General features: G+C 38.9%; 1 protein-coding gene across 7 annotated transcripts in view; it reads left to right on the forward strand.

The window, feature by feature from the left end:
- The window catches only part of KDM6A (lysine demethylase 6A), a 210,981-nt gene that overhangs the window by 93,698 nt on the left and 97,869 nt on the right, over nt 1-19,414 (forward strand). For all 7 annotated transcript variants that reach the window (XM_040468962.1, XM_040468963.1, XM_040468965.1 and 4 more), the window contains exon 5: nt 10,746-10,804. In XM_040468962.1, coding sequence (XP_040324896.1) covers nt 10,746-10,804 — 59 coding nt within the window. The remainder of the gene's footprint in view (nt 1-10,745; nt 10,805-19,414) is intronic.

Genomic DNA, 19,414 nt, shown 5'->3' on the forward strand with positions numbered 1-19,414 from the left:
CTTATTGTAGAGTTCTTAACAAGCAATTTGAGATCCTCCCGAGGGTCAACTGACTCCCCAAATACGAAGAACACAAACCCAAGTTTATTGCTTATCAGGGTAAAGAAGAACACCACTTCTGCAAAGCTTTGTTGTTACCACAGGGAGGAAAGTGAGGTCAGACTTGATTGAGAAGTGAAACTTTGTCTTAAGGCAGGTCTTCAGTTTGGGAGCTTGATTGGGTAAGAATCTCCACGTATGTAATGGTCTGGATATGGCGGTTATGGCTAGGCAAGGAGTTTGAGTTAAGGGATTCAGAGAATCTTGGGCCTCAAACTGTTGTTGATGCTTTTCACGAAGAGTTGGTGGTTCCTGTAATAATGGACAAACGATGTGCCTGGGCAGGACACATGGAAAAGTGAAGTAAGGCTAATTAATGAAAACGGAGGACTAGCAAAGTCGTGTTAACATTGACAGTCAGGGGTAGGTTAAGTTCTCAGCTCTCCAGGTTAAGCGTGGGAGTAGACAGACATCTTTGGTTCTCTCAGGATAAAGAACTTGTGCCAGCTTTTGTCAATTAAAGACATGAATGCCACTTACTTTAATTTCTATTTTCTAAGTATCGATAAAAAATATAACAGTATTATTTGTGATCCAGTGAGTATTTACCCAATGAACATACTTAGTGGCTGGTGGTGATCCGAATTGACATTCACGGCAGTGAAAATCACTGTTTAGGTTTAACTTTTTATTTTTATATTATTTTGTCTGATTTTGTGTGATTTATACCCACAATGTATTGTAAATTGAAGAATGTAAGTATGTGATTGATTTTTAAATGGAATATGACTGAGATAATTATCTCCTGAGTTTTAGTTGTACTTATTTCTTCAAACCACATCTCTTCAAGCCTGTCCTCTACAATTAGATCTTAGAAAAATAAAACGATTCCCCATTCTGCAGGGTCTCCTGAAATTCTTGAATCCAGAATTGTGTAGAGTTGGGAGGATTTTTTTTGGATTTCAGAAAGATAATAATGACCTTACTATATTACACACTATCCCCTGTGGCAACAACATATTTACATCTCTGCAGTGATCGTGTGATTGGTTATATTAAGTGGTAAGTAAAGACTTGTGTCAGTTCAAGTCTGGGTTTTCCTACCCAAAAAGTTTTGGTGGTTGATTTATGATAAACTTTAGTTTTTGTTAGAGCCTTTTGGAATTCTGGTTGGACAGTTGATCTGTAATCAGTAATTAAATCTTAATTTTTGGTTAACATTCCAAAACTCAGTAATGTTTATTATGGAATTAGAAATTTTATTTCTTGAGAAATCGTACTTGTTCTTACCTAGTTCAGTACAAAGGAGTCATTTTTGAAATGGTGAAAATTTGCCAGTCCTCTCATGGCTACTATATCATGCCATTATATCTTGACTATTAGTGATTGTAATAAGTAGCTTTCTAGTGCTAGCTAATAATAAACAAAAGCTTACTTACTCAGCAACTCTAGATACTGTGTAGAAATAGCATAATAATTTAAAACACAATATAGGGAGGAAAAACTTTGCTCTGACTACTTAAGTTCGTGGTGAGGGCCTGTGAATTACTTAAAACATAACCAGGAGGGGGAAAAATTGTTTATACATGCAGTGCATATACCTGTGGGAGAACTCAGTGATGAGTAATTCCAAGGCTGGTTAGAATTTGGAGCTATACGCCAACTGAGTAGGTGATGGGGGTGGGGGGAAGGACACTTAAAGAAAACAACTTTTGGGAAAGATAAATGAGCCCTTAGGAGAATAGATGGGAGATAATGATAGTCTTGTGACAAAGTCCATTAGAGTTGCTCTATGGGAGGGAGTTTATGACCCTTGGATTCTTTCAGGAAGCTCTGCTTTTGCACACGAGGGATTCAAGGAAATCGAATGCTTTCAGCTCAAAATTATTCTTACGCCAAAATGGCATACTTCATAGTACCATGTCCTGATCCCCGTTAGCAACAGCAGCAAAACCTAAGCTCTTCCGTGAGTCAGGAAAGTTTACTTTTTTTTTCCTTTAATGTTTGTTTGTTTGTTTAGAGAGCAGCAAGCGCTAGTGGGGGAGGAGCAGAGAGAGGGAGAGAGAGAGAGAGAGAGAGAGAGAAAGAAAGACAGACAGACAGACAGACAGACAGACAGACAGACAGACAATCCCAAGCAGTTAGCAGGCTGTCAGTGCAGAGCTGGATGCGGGGCTCGATCTCATGAACCGGGAGATCATGACGTGAGCCAAAATCAAGATTCGGACGCTTCACTGACCGAGCCACCCAGGTGCCCCTGAGTCAGGAAAGTTTAGAAATTGCTGTTATGGTTTATACTATGAAGTAGAAAGGTAGGAATAAAAAGGTGTGTGCTGTTACTGCTCTTATGTGTTTGAGTCTACAAATAGAAGACTGTAAGGACACGTGTTAAAATGGGAAGAAGTTCCTGATGACTTCTCTTAAGTATACTTTTTTAAACAATTCTGTTACACTTTTATTTATAATTGTGAACTTTTAAAGTAAATAAAACCTACTCTTTTTCCATCTTTTTTCCCCCACTTGAATTTAAAAAAAGAAAGAAAAGCTTTTGAATTATGGTAGCATGCTTGTCTAAAAGAACCATTGATTTATAGTTGCAGAAACTAGGGAACTAGTAGAATTTGTGCTCATCTTCTGACTCTTCAGGGACTTTTTCTTTCTTTTCTTTTTTTATTTTTTTTTATTTTTTTTAACGTTTATTTATTTTTTTGGGACAGAGAGAGACAGAGCATGAACGGGGGAGGGGCAGAGAGAGAGGGAGACACAGAATCAGAAACAGGGTCCAGGCTCTGAGCCATCAGCCCAGAGCCCGACGCGGGGCTCGAACTCACGGACCGCGAGATTGTGACCTGGCTGAAGTCGGACGCTTAACCGACTGCGCCACCCAGGCGCCCCTTTCTTTTCTTTTTTTAAATGTTGTATTTATTTTTGAGAAAGTGCAAGTGGGGGAGGGGCAGAGAGAGAGGGGCAGAGGATCTGAAGCAGGCTCTGAGCTGACAGCAGAGAGCCTGATGTGGGGCTCGAACTCATGAACTCTGAGATCATGACATGGGCCCAAGTTGGATGCTCAACCAACTGAGCCACCCAGGTGCCCCAGGGACTTGTTCTATCGCGTTATTTATATCCAGCACTAAATGGCTTTTACCCTCATTAACAAGGGCTTTGTTGGCAATACAGGGATAATATAGTTTCTGCTCTCGAGGTGCCGAGACACGAATAAACATACGTTTTTGGTAAGTGGCCAAAAACATTGCTGAGGGCCACGAGGGAGGCAGAAGTATGTATCTTTGAGTAAAGGGTGTGGGGAGTGGGGAAGAGAAAGACTCCACAGAGAAGTTGCAATTTGAGGGAAGGATTAGTGGGAGTTTTCCAGCTAAGAGATGCGGAGAGGCAGAGAACTGAGCCAGCACGTGAAAGTGTACAATAGGTGTTTAGGGAACTTTCACGTGTTGGTCTAGAGCAGAGGCCCAAACCCTTTCTTAAAAGGATGAAATGGTAAATGGTTTAGGCTTTGTGGGCCAAGAGACAGTGTAACCATTATAATACGTAAAGATTAGTTTTGGTTCTTAGGCTTTAAAGAAAAAATTTGACCGGCTGTAATTTGTGGACTCCTGTTTTAGAGCCTGGGGTTATTGTTGGCGTAAAGTGGGCAAAAGAAGGCAAGGGCCAGATGGATAGTAAATGGGTTTACAACAGCAATCTGGAGTCTTCGATTTGTCTCAGTATTTGTTCAATATCTAGTCCGTTTCTATAGGGCTGGAAGAGTCATAAAATTCAGTAAAACACAGTGACTTCCAACGATTAATTGGAATTGCATTGACTTTGTACATTTTATACATTAAAAAAAGAAACTCTCCTTGTAAAGAGACTACTGTCTTTCTCAATAAAATTTTATGATTTCTCTATAAAGTTCTTGTGCATATTATAAAGTGTATTTTATATCTTACAGCTTTATTGCTATTATAAACGTCATTTTAATTTTTTAAAATCTCTGCTGATATATAGAACTGCAGTTGGCTTCTATGCGTTAAGTTAAATTTATCAAGCAATTTCACACTAACTTCTACTAACTTGACTGATGTAACTTGGTTAGCTTGGATTTTCGTGTAGATTAACCTACCTTTTAATTAATGATAATTTTGTTTCTTCATTTCCAATTCTTTTTGATCTTTTTTCCTGCTGTTGAGGTAACTCGGATGCCAGCACAGCATTGATTGAAAGAGGTGATAGGAGAATAGAAAGGAACTTCTTAACTCTAATGAAAGCCAACTTTTAAAAATTTCATTTTAAAAGTCAACATTTTTCTTTTGTATGCAAATGTTTATTCTGCATCCGCTGAGATAGTTTTGTATGTTTTCTGTTTAAACCAATCTTGTATTTCTGAGGTAAGTGCACACTGGTAATGAGTTTTTATCATTGTTAGGTATCTCTGGATCAGGGTCTCTAACATGCAGTATCTTGACATTTTGGTTCATGATTGAAATTGGTCTCTGTTTTTCCTTTCTTGAGTTGTCTTGATCTGATGCCTTGGAGCCGGTCGGACATTCTGAGGAGCCGGTCAGGGGAAGAGGAAGCAGAGAGCAACAACCCTTTCCTTTAAGGGAATCATGAAATCATACACATCCCCTTCATACATCTCTGCCTGGCGAGAATGTAGCAATATGAGCATCCCGAGCTGCAAGGGAGGCTGAGAAGTGACTTTACTTTGTCTGATTGTAATCGTAATAGGATAGAACACAGTGAAGAGAAGGTACACGTGTTGTTGCAAAGTAGGCTACACTTGTGATACAGATTAGCTCATGGTATTGGTTAGTTAGGGAATTAGAATTGTGGCTGTATGACCTGAAAGTCTTCTTGTTTCACTTCAACTTTTTTTCTAGATAATGGGAATATAATGATAACCTTCTTAGGAAAAAAGAAAAGGCTCTTAGCTTGGCTGTCGCTCTAGCAGCAGGAGTGCTGAGCCCAGATTTTAAGAAAATGAACCACGAGGACCCGCGTCCTCGTCGTCAGAAAGGCACATTGCCGCTCTGCTCTAGTGAAAGGGGTGCCAGCATTCCAACTCCATTGTTCGGTTAATTTTTAATATCAGCTGTGGCACCCTATGACCATGCTGAGCCTCCTGCGTGAATGGTTCAGCCCATCTCCGGATACCAACCCGTGACTGTTTTTGAAAATCCTCTGGTTATAATGTTGCATGGGTTTTGAGGAGTCTCGTCCGTAACTCTAGTTTATTTCTGAGTCCTCTTAGTTTTAATGTGCAGGGTTGTTGTTGTTGTTGTTTTTACAGCACCGAGACTTCCCAAGAATTTTATGTATCATGTTTTATCCATGGAGCAATTATCAGGTGCCAGAAAAGTTTTTGGTGGTGTTAGATACACCGTCTCCTTTAGTTTTCCTAAAAATTTCAGGTGCCAGGTAGTATTTTATATGGTTGGTTGATCTTACTGCATTCCTCAGAGCAACCCTCTGAAACTGATCAATTAACTTGTTTCCTGAGTCTTAATAGATAATAAATGACAAGACTGGAATTCCAACCCAAGTCTGATGGCCTCTGCCGAGTTCTTGATCACTCTCCCGAGTGATGAACTCTCCCGAGTTCTTGATCACTATGCAATATTACACACGTTTTGGAAGCAGAACTTCTACTCTGATGCTGTACTTTTGGGCATTATGGCTGTAATGAGCTGTAGCAACATCTTTTACTATATTATAAGTAGGAAGACTCTTTGTAAGTGTCCAAATTAAGGAAGTAATTCGGTATAAATTGAATTTAGCAACGTATTAAATTCTTTGATGAAAAAAATGTGCAACAGGTTATTTAAGGCTGTAAGAGATTGACTTATTCAGCAGCAAACCTTTCCTAGATAACTTACACATGCAGTTACTTTCCCATAGGGATCAAAAAAAGGATTGGGTCCCTCTCTACCATTTAGACTCCTGTTCTAGTGGAGGGGATAAGTAGCATATCTGTAATTGACAAAAAGATTCACTTAGAAACATGTCTCAGAAAACCTAACTCTGTTTGGGCTTTGAAATGTGTCAGATAATACTTCTAGAAAGAAGAGGTGAGTGAAGTGTTAAAGGATGGATAGGAATTTGCCAGATTGAGAAGTGAGTTGAAGGAAAGACGGCACTTGGGTTTTCAGCAGCAGAAGCAAACATGTTTAAAATCACAGAAATGTGCAAGAGCGTATTTTATTCATAGATGTGCGTGTTATTTGTCCTGATGGAAGTGGAGGCTATGAGATTGGAAAAATTGAGCAAGGCTAAAAAAAAAAATGAGGCCCCTTTGAGCCACCCTAGGTTGTAGCGACTCTTCAGAGGAATTTCAGGTAGAACAGTGTCATGTTTGAGTTTTTGAAAGCTCACTGGCAGTGGTAATGGAAGGTAATTGAGAGGGGTTACACGGAAGGGGAGGTTAGAATTTGGGAGAGGAGTTAAGAAACTATTGCAAGAGGCCAGGTAGACAAAGTTGGGGTCCTAGATTACTTGGAGAAAGGCAGTAAGAATGGAGAGGGGATTGATTCAGAGGCTTTTAGGTTGTAAAATGAGTTTTACAAGTAGAGTAAATGGGGTTTATTGGTGGGAAGGAGGTAAAAGAAGAAAAATAGGACTACATTTGTCTTGCTTAACTGGTGAGATTGTTACCACTGTCTGAAATTTTCCGTAGGGGGGGGGGGGGGTGGGTGGCTCAGTCAGTTAAGGGTGCAACTTCAGCCCAGGTCATGATCTCACGGTTTGTGGGTTTGAACCCTGCATAGGGCTGTGTGCTGACAGCTCAGAGCCTGGAGCCTCCTTCGGATTCTGTGTCTCCCTCTCTCTCTGCCCCTCCCCAGCTCATGCTCTGTCTCTCTGTCTTTCTCAAAAATAAATAAAAACGTTAAAAAAAAAATTGAAAATTTTCCGTACCACTAGAACATCAGACTCTCCTGTTCAGTCCAAGATTTGTTGAGTTTCAGGTATTTGTAGCATATCCAACAGGTGGAGGTAACCAGAAGGCATTTGGAAATTCACTCCTGGGGCTTTGGAATGCCTTCTGCCTCCCTATCCCCTCTTTTGGTTCCTGGGTAGGATGAATAGCAGATTTTTTTGTTCCCACTGTGCACCACTACCTATGTGGGATTAGTATCAGAGAAGAATAAGGTTAAGAAATTCGGTATTTTTCTTTTTCTTTTTCTTTGTTTTAATTTTTTTTTTCAACATTTATTTATTTTTGGGACAGAGAGAGACAGAGCATGAACGGGGGAGGGGCAGAGAGAGAGGGAGACACAGAATCGGAAACAGGCTCCAGGCTCTGAGCCATCAGCCCAGAGCCTGACGCGGGCCTTGAACTCACGGACCGCGAGATGGTGACCTGGCTGAAGTCGGACGCTTAACCGACTGCGCCACCCAGGTGCCCCAAGAAATTCGGTATTTTTCTAATAGTTTGGCGTGTTTTTATTTCTTAATGATATTCCTGTATAAAAATGATTATCTTCAAAGGTGACTCTTGGAGTATGGGATGCTTCGTGGTGCTACAATCAAATTGTTATTCTATCCAAAGATTACACATTTTTTAAAAAAGTTTATTTATTTTGAGAGAGAGGGAGAGAGAATCCCAAGCAGGATCCACGCTGTCAGCGTAGAGCCTGATGTGGGCCTCCATCCCACGAACCATGAGGTCATGACCTGAGCCGATACCAAGAGTCAGACACTTAACGAACTGAGCCACCTAGGTGCCCCAGGAATTCATTTATGTAAGAGCATATGTAAGACCCCCAGGTCACTGTTTCTAAAGCTGTGTGGTTTAGAACCCCTGGCTGAGATAGCTTGTTTTTCCTTCTCCTTTCCCAGCCGTCCTTGAGATGCAGTACCCAACTACTATCTCTTTCCTAGTCCTTATTATACTTCACTAACTCTTAAATGGTTGTAGCTTGGAATATATTATTGCGCACTTAATTTCATAATCTGTTGTCATTAAGTTGTAAATTCATTGAGGATAGGGATTTTTATCTGTTCTCTACCATCTTTCCAGTGCTGATAACTCTGTTGTGATTCATAACAGATGCTCAATTAATGTTTGAATTATATTGTTTACTGTTATGGAAAAATGAGACTTAACTGTTTGCCAAGATATGTAAGCTCCTGGTTAATAGGAACCACGCCTCATGCTATATGTCATCTAGGGATCTGAATTTAATAACTGAGCTTAAATACTGGGTGATTCAGTTTACTAAACCTTGGGGCATCCGCTGTGTACAAGGCACTGTGCTAGGTAGTAACGGGATACCCAGATGATTAACACTCCTGCCTCTGTGGCACTTTTGTCTGGTGAGATGGCATTTAGTCAGTACACAAATAACAACACAGTAGTTAAAAGAGTGAACTCCGGAGGCAGGCCTAGATTCAGTTCCTGTGTCCCCCACTAGTAGCTGGCTCTTTGAGCAAGTTTCTGATCCTGGTTTGTTGATTCTATAAATGAAGCCCTCCACCACCTCGTGGGGTTAGAGCCTTTAAAAAGAAATGTTGTTGGCGTTTTGTGTTAAATTAAGTTCTTACTATTACATAGTCATACCGTAGGATAGAGACTTTGTGCTCTGAGGCCAGTTTTAGAGGTTGGAAATTCAGAGGTTGGAAAGATTACTTCTGGATTGAGGCGGGAGAAGCGGCAGAGCTTCCTGATGAAGATGCCATTTAAGGTGGATCTTGAATAAGGATAGAATGTATAAGGTGGCAGGGATAGGGATAGGATTTCCTAGAGTGGGAAGGATAAGCTATGAACAAAGTAAGGACGTTGGGAGAATGCAGGGTGTTTCTCGAAAGCAGAAATTCCCCTCCGTAAAGTCCTATTTCCACCACTCCCCACACCACCTTCCCTGGGTAATTACCAAAATTGGTGAAAGACGTTAATCTGTTTTTCAGCCCTGCTCCCTTCTCTGCCTTTTCCCTCACCTAAGAAGACCGTTGTCTTTCAAGTCTAGACTTTCTGGGCGGAACACTTCATGACTGAATTAACTGCTCCTGCATTCTTGTTATCACTGTTCTCCCCGCTCCCCACCACCTGCACGCACTTAGGTTGTATACTTCTTGAGAGCAGGGAAAGTTCTGGTTTAATCAGTTTGGCTTCTTCAGCCCTTGAGTATTGTCCCTGACACCTAGTAATCGCTCAGCTTATTTCAGGGGGTGGGGGATGGGGTGATAAATGAATGATCCTGATAAAAACCAGTTCCAAACAAATTTGAAAAATTTTTTAAGATACAAACTTTTGAAATAGAGGTTTTCTGAGACCTTTGCGAATGCCCACATCTGTGAATACTCCTGTAGCATGTAATTTTCTGGATTGGAAAGCTGGGGGTAATGAAGATTGAATGAAATCAAGTCTTCAATTTATTACATTTTAAGATTGTACTTAAGAAACATTTTCCAGTGTTTCCAGAAAGGTACTTGAAATTCAGAGGAAATGCACAATATAATCCTAGAACGAAGCTTAGTATTAAAAAAAAAATAACTGCCTGCCAAAAAGTCACCTGGCTGCTTACAGTTTTCTTTATACTTTAAACGTCGCTGATTCTTGTTCTCTGACCAGTGACTGATAGTAGTTGTGGGATAAGTAAGTACTTCAGTCCCTCACGCTTGGGCAAGATGACTCTGAGAAAGGGCAAGATGATTTAGGAATGTTCCATACTGTCTACTTGAGATCCCTAGTAGGATTCAGTCCCAGCTGTATAACCAGCCATACTGCACCCTTTATTGGCTTCTTTCCCTTCCCTGCCTCACTTCTCCATTCCCTTACTGGTATTTGCTAGGGTAACTTCCCAGGTAGACTACTTATCCTAAAACCTCTGTCTCAGGGTATGCTTCTGGAGAGATGCAGCCCAAGACTGTGTGGCGAGAAGCATTTATTTTAAGAGTCTAAAATTTTCACGTTTGAGAATATAGGTTTGGAGAAATTTGTTCTCAAGGGTCAACGTTGAAAGCTTTACTTTTTTGTTTGTTTTTTTGTTTTTAACAGGTAAGGTTTACTAAAACTGATTTACTTACTGATTGGTTAAAAAGAAAAAAAAAAAAGAAAAACCATGTAATAAATACTCAAACATTTGTTCTTTTTGAGAAAAGGAGTAGCTAGGTAGTTCCAATTTTGGAGGCCAGAGATCAGAATGAGTCTGGTTAAGCATCGTTCCGTTTTGTACCGCAAAAGGAATCACTATATGTTTAGAGCCCCAAATGTGTCATTTTAGCATGTGATTTTTTTGTTAACACTAAAATTTTGTTCTGGGTTTATGCATTTCCTGTGAATTCTAACTACAACCTTCCTGGCAGCACTGAACATAAAATTAAATCTAGTTAAAGAAACAAAGAACCAGAGAAAGAATACAGATAAAAGCAAGAGAGCATAGGATTAGCATAGTCCAAGCATTTTCTTATTCCTGAATAATAGGTTTTTATTTTAGATGTGCCCATGGAATTCTGCTTCACAATTTTTTAATTTTAGGGCAGGTTTGATTAAAAACAAACCAGAGAATCTCTCCAAGTCGATTGGATTGTGTGCCATCTGCTGACTCATCACTGTTGTTTTGATGTTGTAGAAATATATCGTAAATATGTTGTAATGCAAGATCGTTTTATGACTTAAAACATCTTGGATGCTGTATTTTATATTAACATCATATGCATTAGACATATCAATGCTTTTCTTAAAAGTCTCTTTTTCCCTTTATTTACAGAATGCTGCCTTTTTATATGGTCTTGGTTTGGTCTACTTCCATTACAATGCATTTCAGTGGTAAGTTGACGTAAAACTAGTAGCTCCAATTACTTCCAGTAAATGGCTTGTTTTGTTTAATATTGTGTGTGTGTATGTATAATAAACACAAAGTATTTTAGTGTCACTAAGCCTATAGTTTTCAGTAATCTCTTGAAATGATTAGATTGTTCTTTCAGAAATACTGACCCACTTTAGATTGTTAGAGTTGTATGTGTTCCTAAAAGAGTAGGGTATGAGATTCTGATTAAAGAAGGTTTAGACCGGAAAGCTCTTGGAATTTCTCGGTCACTCATGGATCGGTGGTCCCCAGGTAATTTGAACTGGAGAATGACTATGCTCTCAGATCTCGAGGTCTGTGGGTAAATGATCTTTGATGATCAGGATCCTTACCTTTTCAGACTTCTATACAGGATTAGCTGTGTGCGTCCCTCTGCTCTCTCAAACACTCACGCACGTGCTAGTACTTTCCAGTTTGCAGTAACTGGGCACCAGGTTACAGGCTCTCGATTCTCTCATTTATACGATAGGAATAATGTTACTACTTTCAGAGTCAGAGATTAAATATGGTAGTAGTACATAAGATTTTATAAACTGTAAAGTGTATGGCCCCGTTGTTATGGCCTTTGCCCCATTGTTATTTTTCTTGTTTACCAGACAAAATAATAGTGTTCTCCAATGGAAATAACATAGACTTTGAGTTGGAAGACTGGTATTCTGGTCTCAGCGTTTCCTCGTGTGTGTGTGTGTGTGTGTGTGTGTGTGTGTGTGTGTGAGAGAGATTTTTCAGTGCATCGTAGTCACTTACCTTTTCTATTTTATAGAGTTTTGATCAGATTAGATATGTACATTTTGTAAACCATAAAGCCCTATCTAGACCTTTTTTATTTGAAGCATATTCAACTTTGTCAGAGTCCCTTTTGTTCTCCATAATTTTAACCTGAGTGAATGCTGTGAGAGTCCAAAGGAAGGTTTTGGCCAAAGTTTATAACCCTGTCATCTACCTGTTGGGCACCCTGGGTATTTATTACAGAGCTTTTACATATGGATTGGCAGTGATTCAATATGGTTTCCCTAAAGATAAAACTGTAGACTTGGATGACTTTTTCTATATGCTTTTTCTTCCCTCTTTGCTTTTGGTTCTGTTGGGTTTTGATCATCTGTGGAAACACTGCATTGTTAGAGAACACCTGTGTGTGTATAGAGTATTATAATCATTTAGATCACTCAGTTCGTTTGTACAGTCTACAAAACTTTAATTGATCTTCATGAAGAAGCTCTGTGATTTTTTTTTTTCTCTTAAGTTATCCATTACTATAGGTCAATCCTAAACTTAAGCCTCTTCGCCTCATGTCCAGTGCATCATATTTAAAACCAAGGATAGATGAGGACTGTTTTAAGATACTCTTAGTTTCTTGAAGATTCTATTTATAAAATACACAGTTCTGAACTTTTAGAACTAGAAGTGGTCTTAGAGATAACTTCATTCCTTTAATTTTGTAGATGATGAAACCAAGGTGTGTGTGTGTGTGTAAAACTCAGTTTTATGTAACTGTTTAATTAGTGGCAGAAGCAAGGTTATGCCCAGATTCCCCAATCTGTTGTTGTTGTTGTTGTTGTTGTTTTCTGTTATACTCTGTCCCCAAGTTAGAAGATTACAGGTAGTTATTCTTTTTAATCCGTTTTTGCAGTTGTTCTCCTGGGCACATTGGTACGTTCTTTTTGGCCAGCCACAAGTAATTTAGCTTAAACCTGAGGCAAGGAACTCTACAGTTTAGGAATGGACATGTATATGACACAGCAGCCATTTTTTGCCTGCCTGTGATAACTTGTAAGCTCCCTGTAGATTGAAGATACAGACGTAAAATCGGCAATGAAGTGAAACCATCATCCGTTCAAAATTGGATTGAATAAGGATGTGACCACGTCAGCTTAGGAGACTTATAGCTGTGGAACATTAATATTACATGCTTCCTTATCTCCATATGATTTCTGTATCCTTCAGTTGACCTAAGAAATGAAACTGAATGATAGAAGGACAATGCAATGTCTGAAATAACAAGTGCCCTCTGCTTTCTCGGCCCTGTCCTGGTCACCACCATTTTCTTATTATGTTTTCAGTTTCAACTTTAGCTGCTTCCTAAAATGATGTATTTCACACTCTGTCTGAATCCATCCTAGCTGTGTGTTTTCTCTTTTGCTGGTCAGATGTTGTTCACAGACTCTGTGCCCCAACTTTTGTTTTTAGCTTATCTTGCTATTTCTTGAACAGCTGCAGAATTAGCATGGAGTAGCTTGGTGCGTTTCAGAGTACAGCCTTAAGTGATAGGAACTTCTTTAGGTTAAACCTGTGTGTTTTATTTGGTTCTATTTGTAAGTAGCTGTTAGTAGCTGGGATCAGGCATTTTTTTTCTTGTTTCTGCAATTATTTACATGAAATTCTGGGATTTCCTAAAAAAATGTTTCTAGAGAAGAGTGTGTTATACCCCTTTTTGTATTGTGAGCTCTAAGGGTCTTCCTGGGATATCTCAGAATGTTGTATCTTTACTACATTTGTAATTTAAATAAAATTTGACATTTGGTAATGGTTTCTGTCAGTGATTGATTATTAGATTAAGTATTTGGTGATAATGTGTGCGACTAACACGTGTGTTGGGGTTGGTGATGGTGACCTAATATTATTGAGAACAGTTTTTATTAAGTATAGCTTGATCTGTTAATTTGTTTGCCTTGTTTCTTGCCATATTCTGCCCATTTCTTCTTTTGGAGTTGATTTGATTGGTTAGCTTCTAGATCATTTGTTCTTTGGTCAGTTTTTCCACCTTTCAGTTGCATTCTCTTCTTAGAGGAAGCCATGTCAGAAAGTAGTAGAGCAACTGTAAAATTCTCACTGAACTTAGCATCATTAGTCCGTTTTACTGTTGATCCTACTCTGTACTATGGGACCAAACTTAAAAGAGATGTCCAGAGGGGAAAGATACAGAAGCACAATGTAAAATACATACATCAGAGACCTAGAACCAGTCTTTATAAAGCTGATCCTTTATAGGTGCATGAACGCGTGCCCATGCCTTCACTTACTTGTTCTTGCTCATGAGGACGCTACATTGCTAGGGGTACCTTGAACTGTGTTTCTTCTTGCCTTATAGTGAGAAACCTATATCCTTGAGTGAGAGGAATTAAAATACATACAGTAATAAATTATTACAACTTGTAGCCGTACTTGTAAGTATATCCCCCTGAAAATTCTTATCAGTCCTCTCTTTCTAGCAACCTTTTGTATTCCCATTGATCAGTATCAGAAGGTTCTTATGGTGGCAGATCTAAAAGATACATAATTCTCTGCTAGAGGCATAGGATTTTGGAAACGAAGCTCCCCAATCTAACTAATTGGCCTGGTAAGGAAATGTGATCTTTGTTGACTTTAAAAAGGGTTAGGGGAATGAGGCAGAGGGGAGTTTACAAAAACAGAAATAATTAACACGTTACAAGTAATGGTTTTTTTTTAGCGGTAATTCCTCAAGCACTTTACCAATCACAATTGTTCTTAAAAGTGTAGGACTCTGTGCTCCATTGTGGTGACCACTTCAGGTGCAAATAAACCTAATGTTGTTTTGATACTACCATTGATCCTGAGGCTTGTCTAGCATGGAGTCGGGCAAAAGCTTAATATTTAAGATATATTTTTTAGCTATCATAATGCAAAGTAATGCTCTTAGATCTAAAGCTTAATTTAAGTGTATAGTTCCATTAAAATGAAACAGTTCATGTTAACATGTGTTGTTTATCATATACATTTCTGTTTTGACAAAACTAGCATTTAACTAAGGCAGTTCTGGTAAAGTTATGCTTACCAGTGACACGTAGATTGCTAGAGAGAATTTGGAAGGGCTTGGGCTAATTAAGCTCCAGAGAAATTAAGGATAGAAACATAAATCTTTGCAATAGGGGAAGGGTAAAACTCTACCACTGTCTGGGGTAACGAAATGAAGACTGGCTAGAAAGAGCAGAAAAAGCCATGAAGTGTTAAAACATTAGCAAATGGCTATGTGAAGAACTCTTGTATGATATTTCCTTTTTTTTTTTAAGTTTATTTTGAGACAGAGATGGTGTGTGTGTGTGTGTGTGTGTGTGTGTGTGTTTGAGAGAGAGAGAGAGAGAGAGAGAGAGAGAGAGGGAGGGAGGGAGGGAGGGAGGGAGAGGTCAGGGGCAGAAAGAGAGAATCCCAAGGTGAGATCATGACCTGAGCTGAAATCAAGAGTCTTCAAGAGTCCAGTGCTTAACTGACTGAGCCACCCAGGTGCCCCTCTTGTGTGATATTTCTGACTAAGCCTCACATTTAAAGTCCTCTCTGGTTCAACCGCAAATGATCCTTCTAGCCTACTGTTCCCCTAAATATATTCTTTGCGTCCGTCACACTGTATGGACATTTCCCCGAAAATGTATTAAGCATTTTTCTTTACCTATGTAACTTTGTGCCATGTACTGTGTTTGGTCTGCTTTCTCCTACCATCTCCACCTTTAAATATGCTGCCTTGTTTGTCTCTTTGATTACTTCATCAAATCTATTTGTGTCATTTAAAAGGAGCCCCTAAATTTCCTAATATGGATGTGTGGAAGTAGATAACTGTTGTGTGTATACATGTTATTACTGATTTAGAGCTAGAATATTCTCCCCTTTATTAGTATGAAATTTTGTGGGATTAGACCACTTATCCCTTCAGATATCCCTGAGGGAAATCTCTGGACTCAGCTTTATTAGCCTTAGAAAAGTTAAATGTTTTATTATGTCTCTTTCTAAATGTACTGAAACTGTGCTAGGAACATTTAGTTAATATCATTATTTTTACTATAGTTTGGTAAAATCCTTAGGAAGTCTTTTCTTTTTAATGACTTTCTAGAAACAATAAAAAAGTGCATATTGCTGTGCATAATTATCATGGGCATTTTTTCCTCAAAAATGTAAAAAATGTAGTGTTTTACATTGCCAAAATTATTTCTAGAGAATATGTTTTAATATTTGAAAACCGTAAACCTTTCCAGGCATTGTATCAAGAAATTATTTTGTAGTTTTGGGTAGCCATTTCTCATGTTCTAAAATTCTCTGCCAATCAGAATACTGAGGTCAACAGAATATTTATGTCTTGGTATTTTTAGTCTAGCTTGTGGTGCAGAGGTCACGTTCTGGCTACCCGTAGTTTGGTGAGATAAGAATGTGGTAAAATGACCAAAATTAGAATGTAGTCTAAGTGGTACCTGTTTTCTCCACACACTCCCCTGCTACACACACACACACACACACACACACACACACACACACACACTACCTTTTTCCTTTTTTCCGCCTAAGGTGGGGGAAAACTGAGGAAGCATGTAGGAAAGGAAAATAGGTAAAAGTTTAGAAAAGGAAATGAAAATGAACCTAGATATTTTTGATTAGATGAGGGAAGCTCAATAAATAGACTGGAGCACTGCCGTCCCTGCCCCCACCAGAAACCCAGTCAGCCAACTGTAAAAGCGATGACATTAGTAAACATGTATTAAAATTAATCGTTTTCTGTCTTATTTAGAGAAGTAAAAATAAAAGAAGCACCTGGGTGGCTCAGTTGGTGGAGCGTCCAACTTCAGCTCAGATCATGATGTTGCGGTTTGTGAGTTCGAGCCCTGCATCAGGCTCGCTGCTGTCAGCCTGTCAGCACAGAGCCCGCTTCAGATCCTCTGTCCCCCTCTTGCTGCCCCTACCCCGCTTGTACTCTCCCCAAAATAAATAAATATTAAAAAAAAATAAAAGAGGAACGTAAACCTCAAGGAACTTGAGATAGCACACCACTAGGTAGAGAATAAAATGATTTGATTATAGAGTGGACCTGACTGCTGGTTAACCCTAAGCAAAAAAAACGCTGGTGTTGAGTTTGGGTGGTCGGTCTTTTAGGTAATAGTGGATTTAGGGTGAAGCAGAAGAATGAAAATATTTCAGATTAGGAGACCATTCTGAGGAGAAGCAGCAAAGTCAAGAGGGCTGGTATTTGCAAAAAGAAATTCCTGAAATAAGCCAGGTCACAGCTGAGGAAGAACAATATTGGGTCATAACTGGGAATACAGTTGAATAGGTAGTAGTACGTGTTGCTCATAGACCTTAAATGCTACATGGAGATTTGACCTAGAGTATCATGGTTAGTAGTCCGTTACAGGAGCCACATGTTTGAGGAAACATAGGAAAGCCAGAGCAGAGCAAGAGTAGTCCTTAAAGAGTCTATCTATTGCAGTCATCTAGTAATGAGATATTGAACATTCAGTCTGCAAGATACTGAATTTGAGGAAAACTTTGAAACAACAATGGGAAGAACTTGATGATTTGATATGTGTTGGCCATACCATCTCATGGGCACTTAAAAATTTTTTTATTTTAATCTTTATTTATTTTTGAGAGAGAGAGAGAGCGCGCGAGTGAGCAGGGGAGGAACAGAGAGAGGGGGACACAGAATCCGAAGCAGGATCCAGGCTCGGAGCTGTCAGCACAGAGCCCAACACGGGGCTTGAATTCACAAACTGTGAGATCATGACCCGAGAAGAAGTTGGACGCTTCACTGACTGAGCCACCCACGTGCCCCTCATGGGCACTTTTAACAGCCTTAAAGAATAAACATAGGGTAGCCCAGGCTAGTATGTTGGAACATGCGTTTTTGCTTATAGGTTAATTTTTTTTTTTTTTTAATTTCCACTGTGTTAACATACATAGAAAACTAGTTAAAAATAAACCTATGTTTTTTTGTACTTGTGTGACATTGTGAATCAATCAGATAAGGTGTCCGTACGAAAGGCACCTGTGGAGTAAAACACATCTACAAATTTAGGGGTTCAGAAGAAAGGCTGGAGATGGAAACTAAGACAGAGTAGGAAATAATTTCTCCCGAGGGCTTGTTTCTGATGCTCTGTGCTCTCCTTACTGCATTTTCTCACACGCCCTTCCTTAGACCATTTTTCTTTCCTAACTTCTTTTTTCTCCTTTGTTTCTTCTTTTCTTTGCTGTCTTCCACTTCCATTCTTCTTCGTTCATGTCTTTGACTCAGGCCTGCCTGGGTTTTATTATTGGCACGTGTGGACATTGCTTCGTTCTGACCTATTCCACAAGAGTTTTCTGACCCATGTCGTAAGTTAAGGTTAATTAGCATTTTATGAAGCATCACCCTCAATTTTGGTTATTACAGAATATATCATACTTCAGAACGTATAAACGTAAGTATACATCTTAACATGTTATTTGTACAATGAACGTTCATAACCATCATTTGGGTCAAGAAATAAAAAATTGCTGTTAGTCCAGAAGCTTCTCCATACCCCTGCATTACCCTTTCCCACTTGTATCGTGTTTTAATTGGCCTCCTTTATAGCTGCAATTGTTTTTTTCCTAACCTTTTGTATGCTGCCTCCCCTCCCCCAACAATTGCCTATTTTATTATAAGGTGGTAGCACTAGTCATGACCAGGAGAATCATAGAGGCTGAACTGTACCTCCTCCTATTAGAAAGGTTTGAGTCAAGTACAAAGAAAACCTCTTAACACGCAGAGAAGTATCTTGAAGTCTGAGAAATAGCTGCCTTTGAATGAGAATGGTAATTTACACCAATTCTTTTCTGTCAGGTCTTTAACTCCAGTCTTGTACCTGTACACATCAGATGACACATACACACCCACTCATTTAAAAAGCCATTTAACACATAGATGCCAACCTCCTCTTCAGGAAGAAAGTATTTTGTCAGGTATAAAAGTATCTGATGCTGCACCTGTTGTCCCCGCCCCTCAACGATGAACATTACCTTTTAGAACCCTTAATTTTATAATAAACATGGACATAACCAAACACAGTTGTTTTTTTGGGGGAAATAGATAATGCATGAATCACAATAAAATTCCTTTAAAGACATAGGAAGTATTGTGCTCTGTTTTGAGTTATGGTATTTTAATATAAAAGATGGACTTTTCCTTTGGAATCATCTATGATTCTAAATAGCTACCTTTCTAGGATAAGTAGAGGCAGAGAATAGTTGATAAGCTTTATAAAGAATATATTAGCTGGTACTTGGGATAAGTCTTAAATAATGTAGAGAGATTTAAAATGATGACCAACATGTTACCGCTGTATTACAATTTTCAAAATTCAAAGTAGACATTTATATTATGATTTTAATTTATTTTTTAGTAGGTAGTACATTTACATGATCACTGAATACATTTTTATATGCCTTAATGTGAAGAGTGTTCCTTATGCTTGTATTTTATTTGCTCCACTGGTAATCAAGGCCTTTTATAAAAGATAATTTGTGAATCTGGGGCAAAAATAGACTGATAGACAAATGGAAAGTGATATATGATAGAAAACCCAGAAACAGCCCCACATGAATGTGGACATTTATTTGATTTAGGACAAAGTGGCCCTTCAGAGCTGTGGTAAGGATGTTCTTTTCTACAAATGATGCCAGGGCTATTGGATCTGTATGGAAAAAATGAAATCTGACCTCACACTGTATAAAAAATAAGGTACATATGGATTGTAAATCTAAATGTAGAAGACAGAGTTTTCAATGAAGACTTATTCTTACAGAGTAGACTAGAGACAGGATTAACTTTTCCT

The sequence above is a fragment of the Herpailurus yagouaroundi genome, unplaced genomic scaffold (assembly GCF_014898765.1).
Source record: "Herpailurus yagouaroundi ecotype Mexico unplaced genomic scaffold, PumYag 67793, whole genome shotgun sequence".
NCBI lineage: Eukaryota > Metazoa > Chordata > Mammalia > Carnivora > Felidae > Herpailurus > Herpailurus yagouaroundi.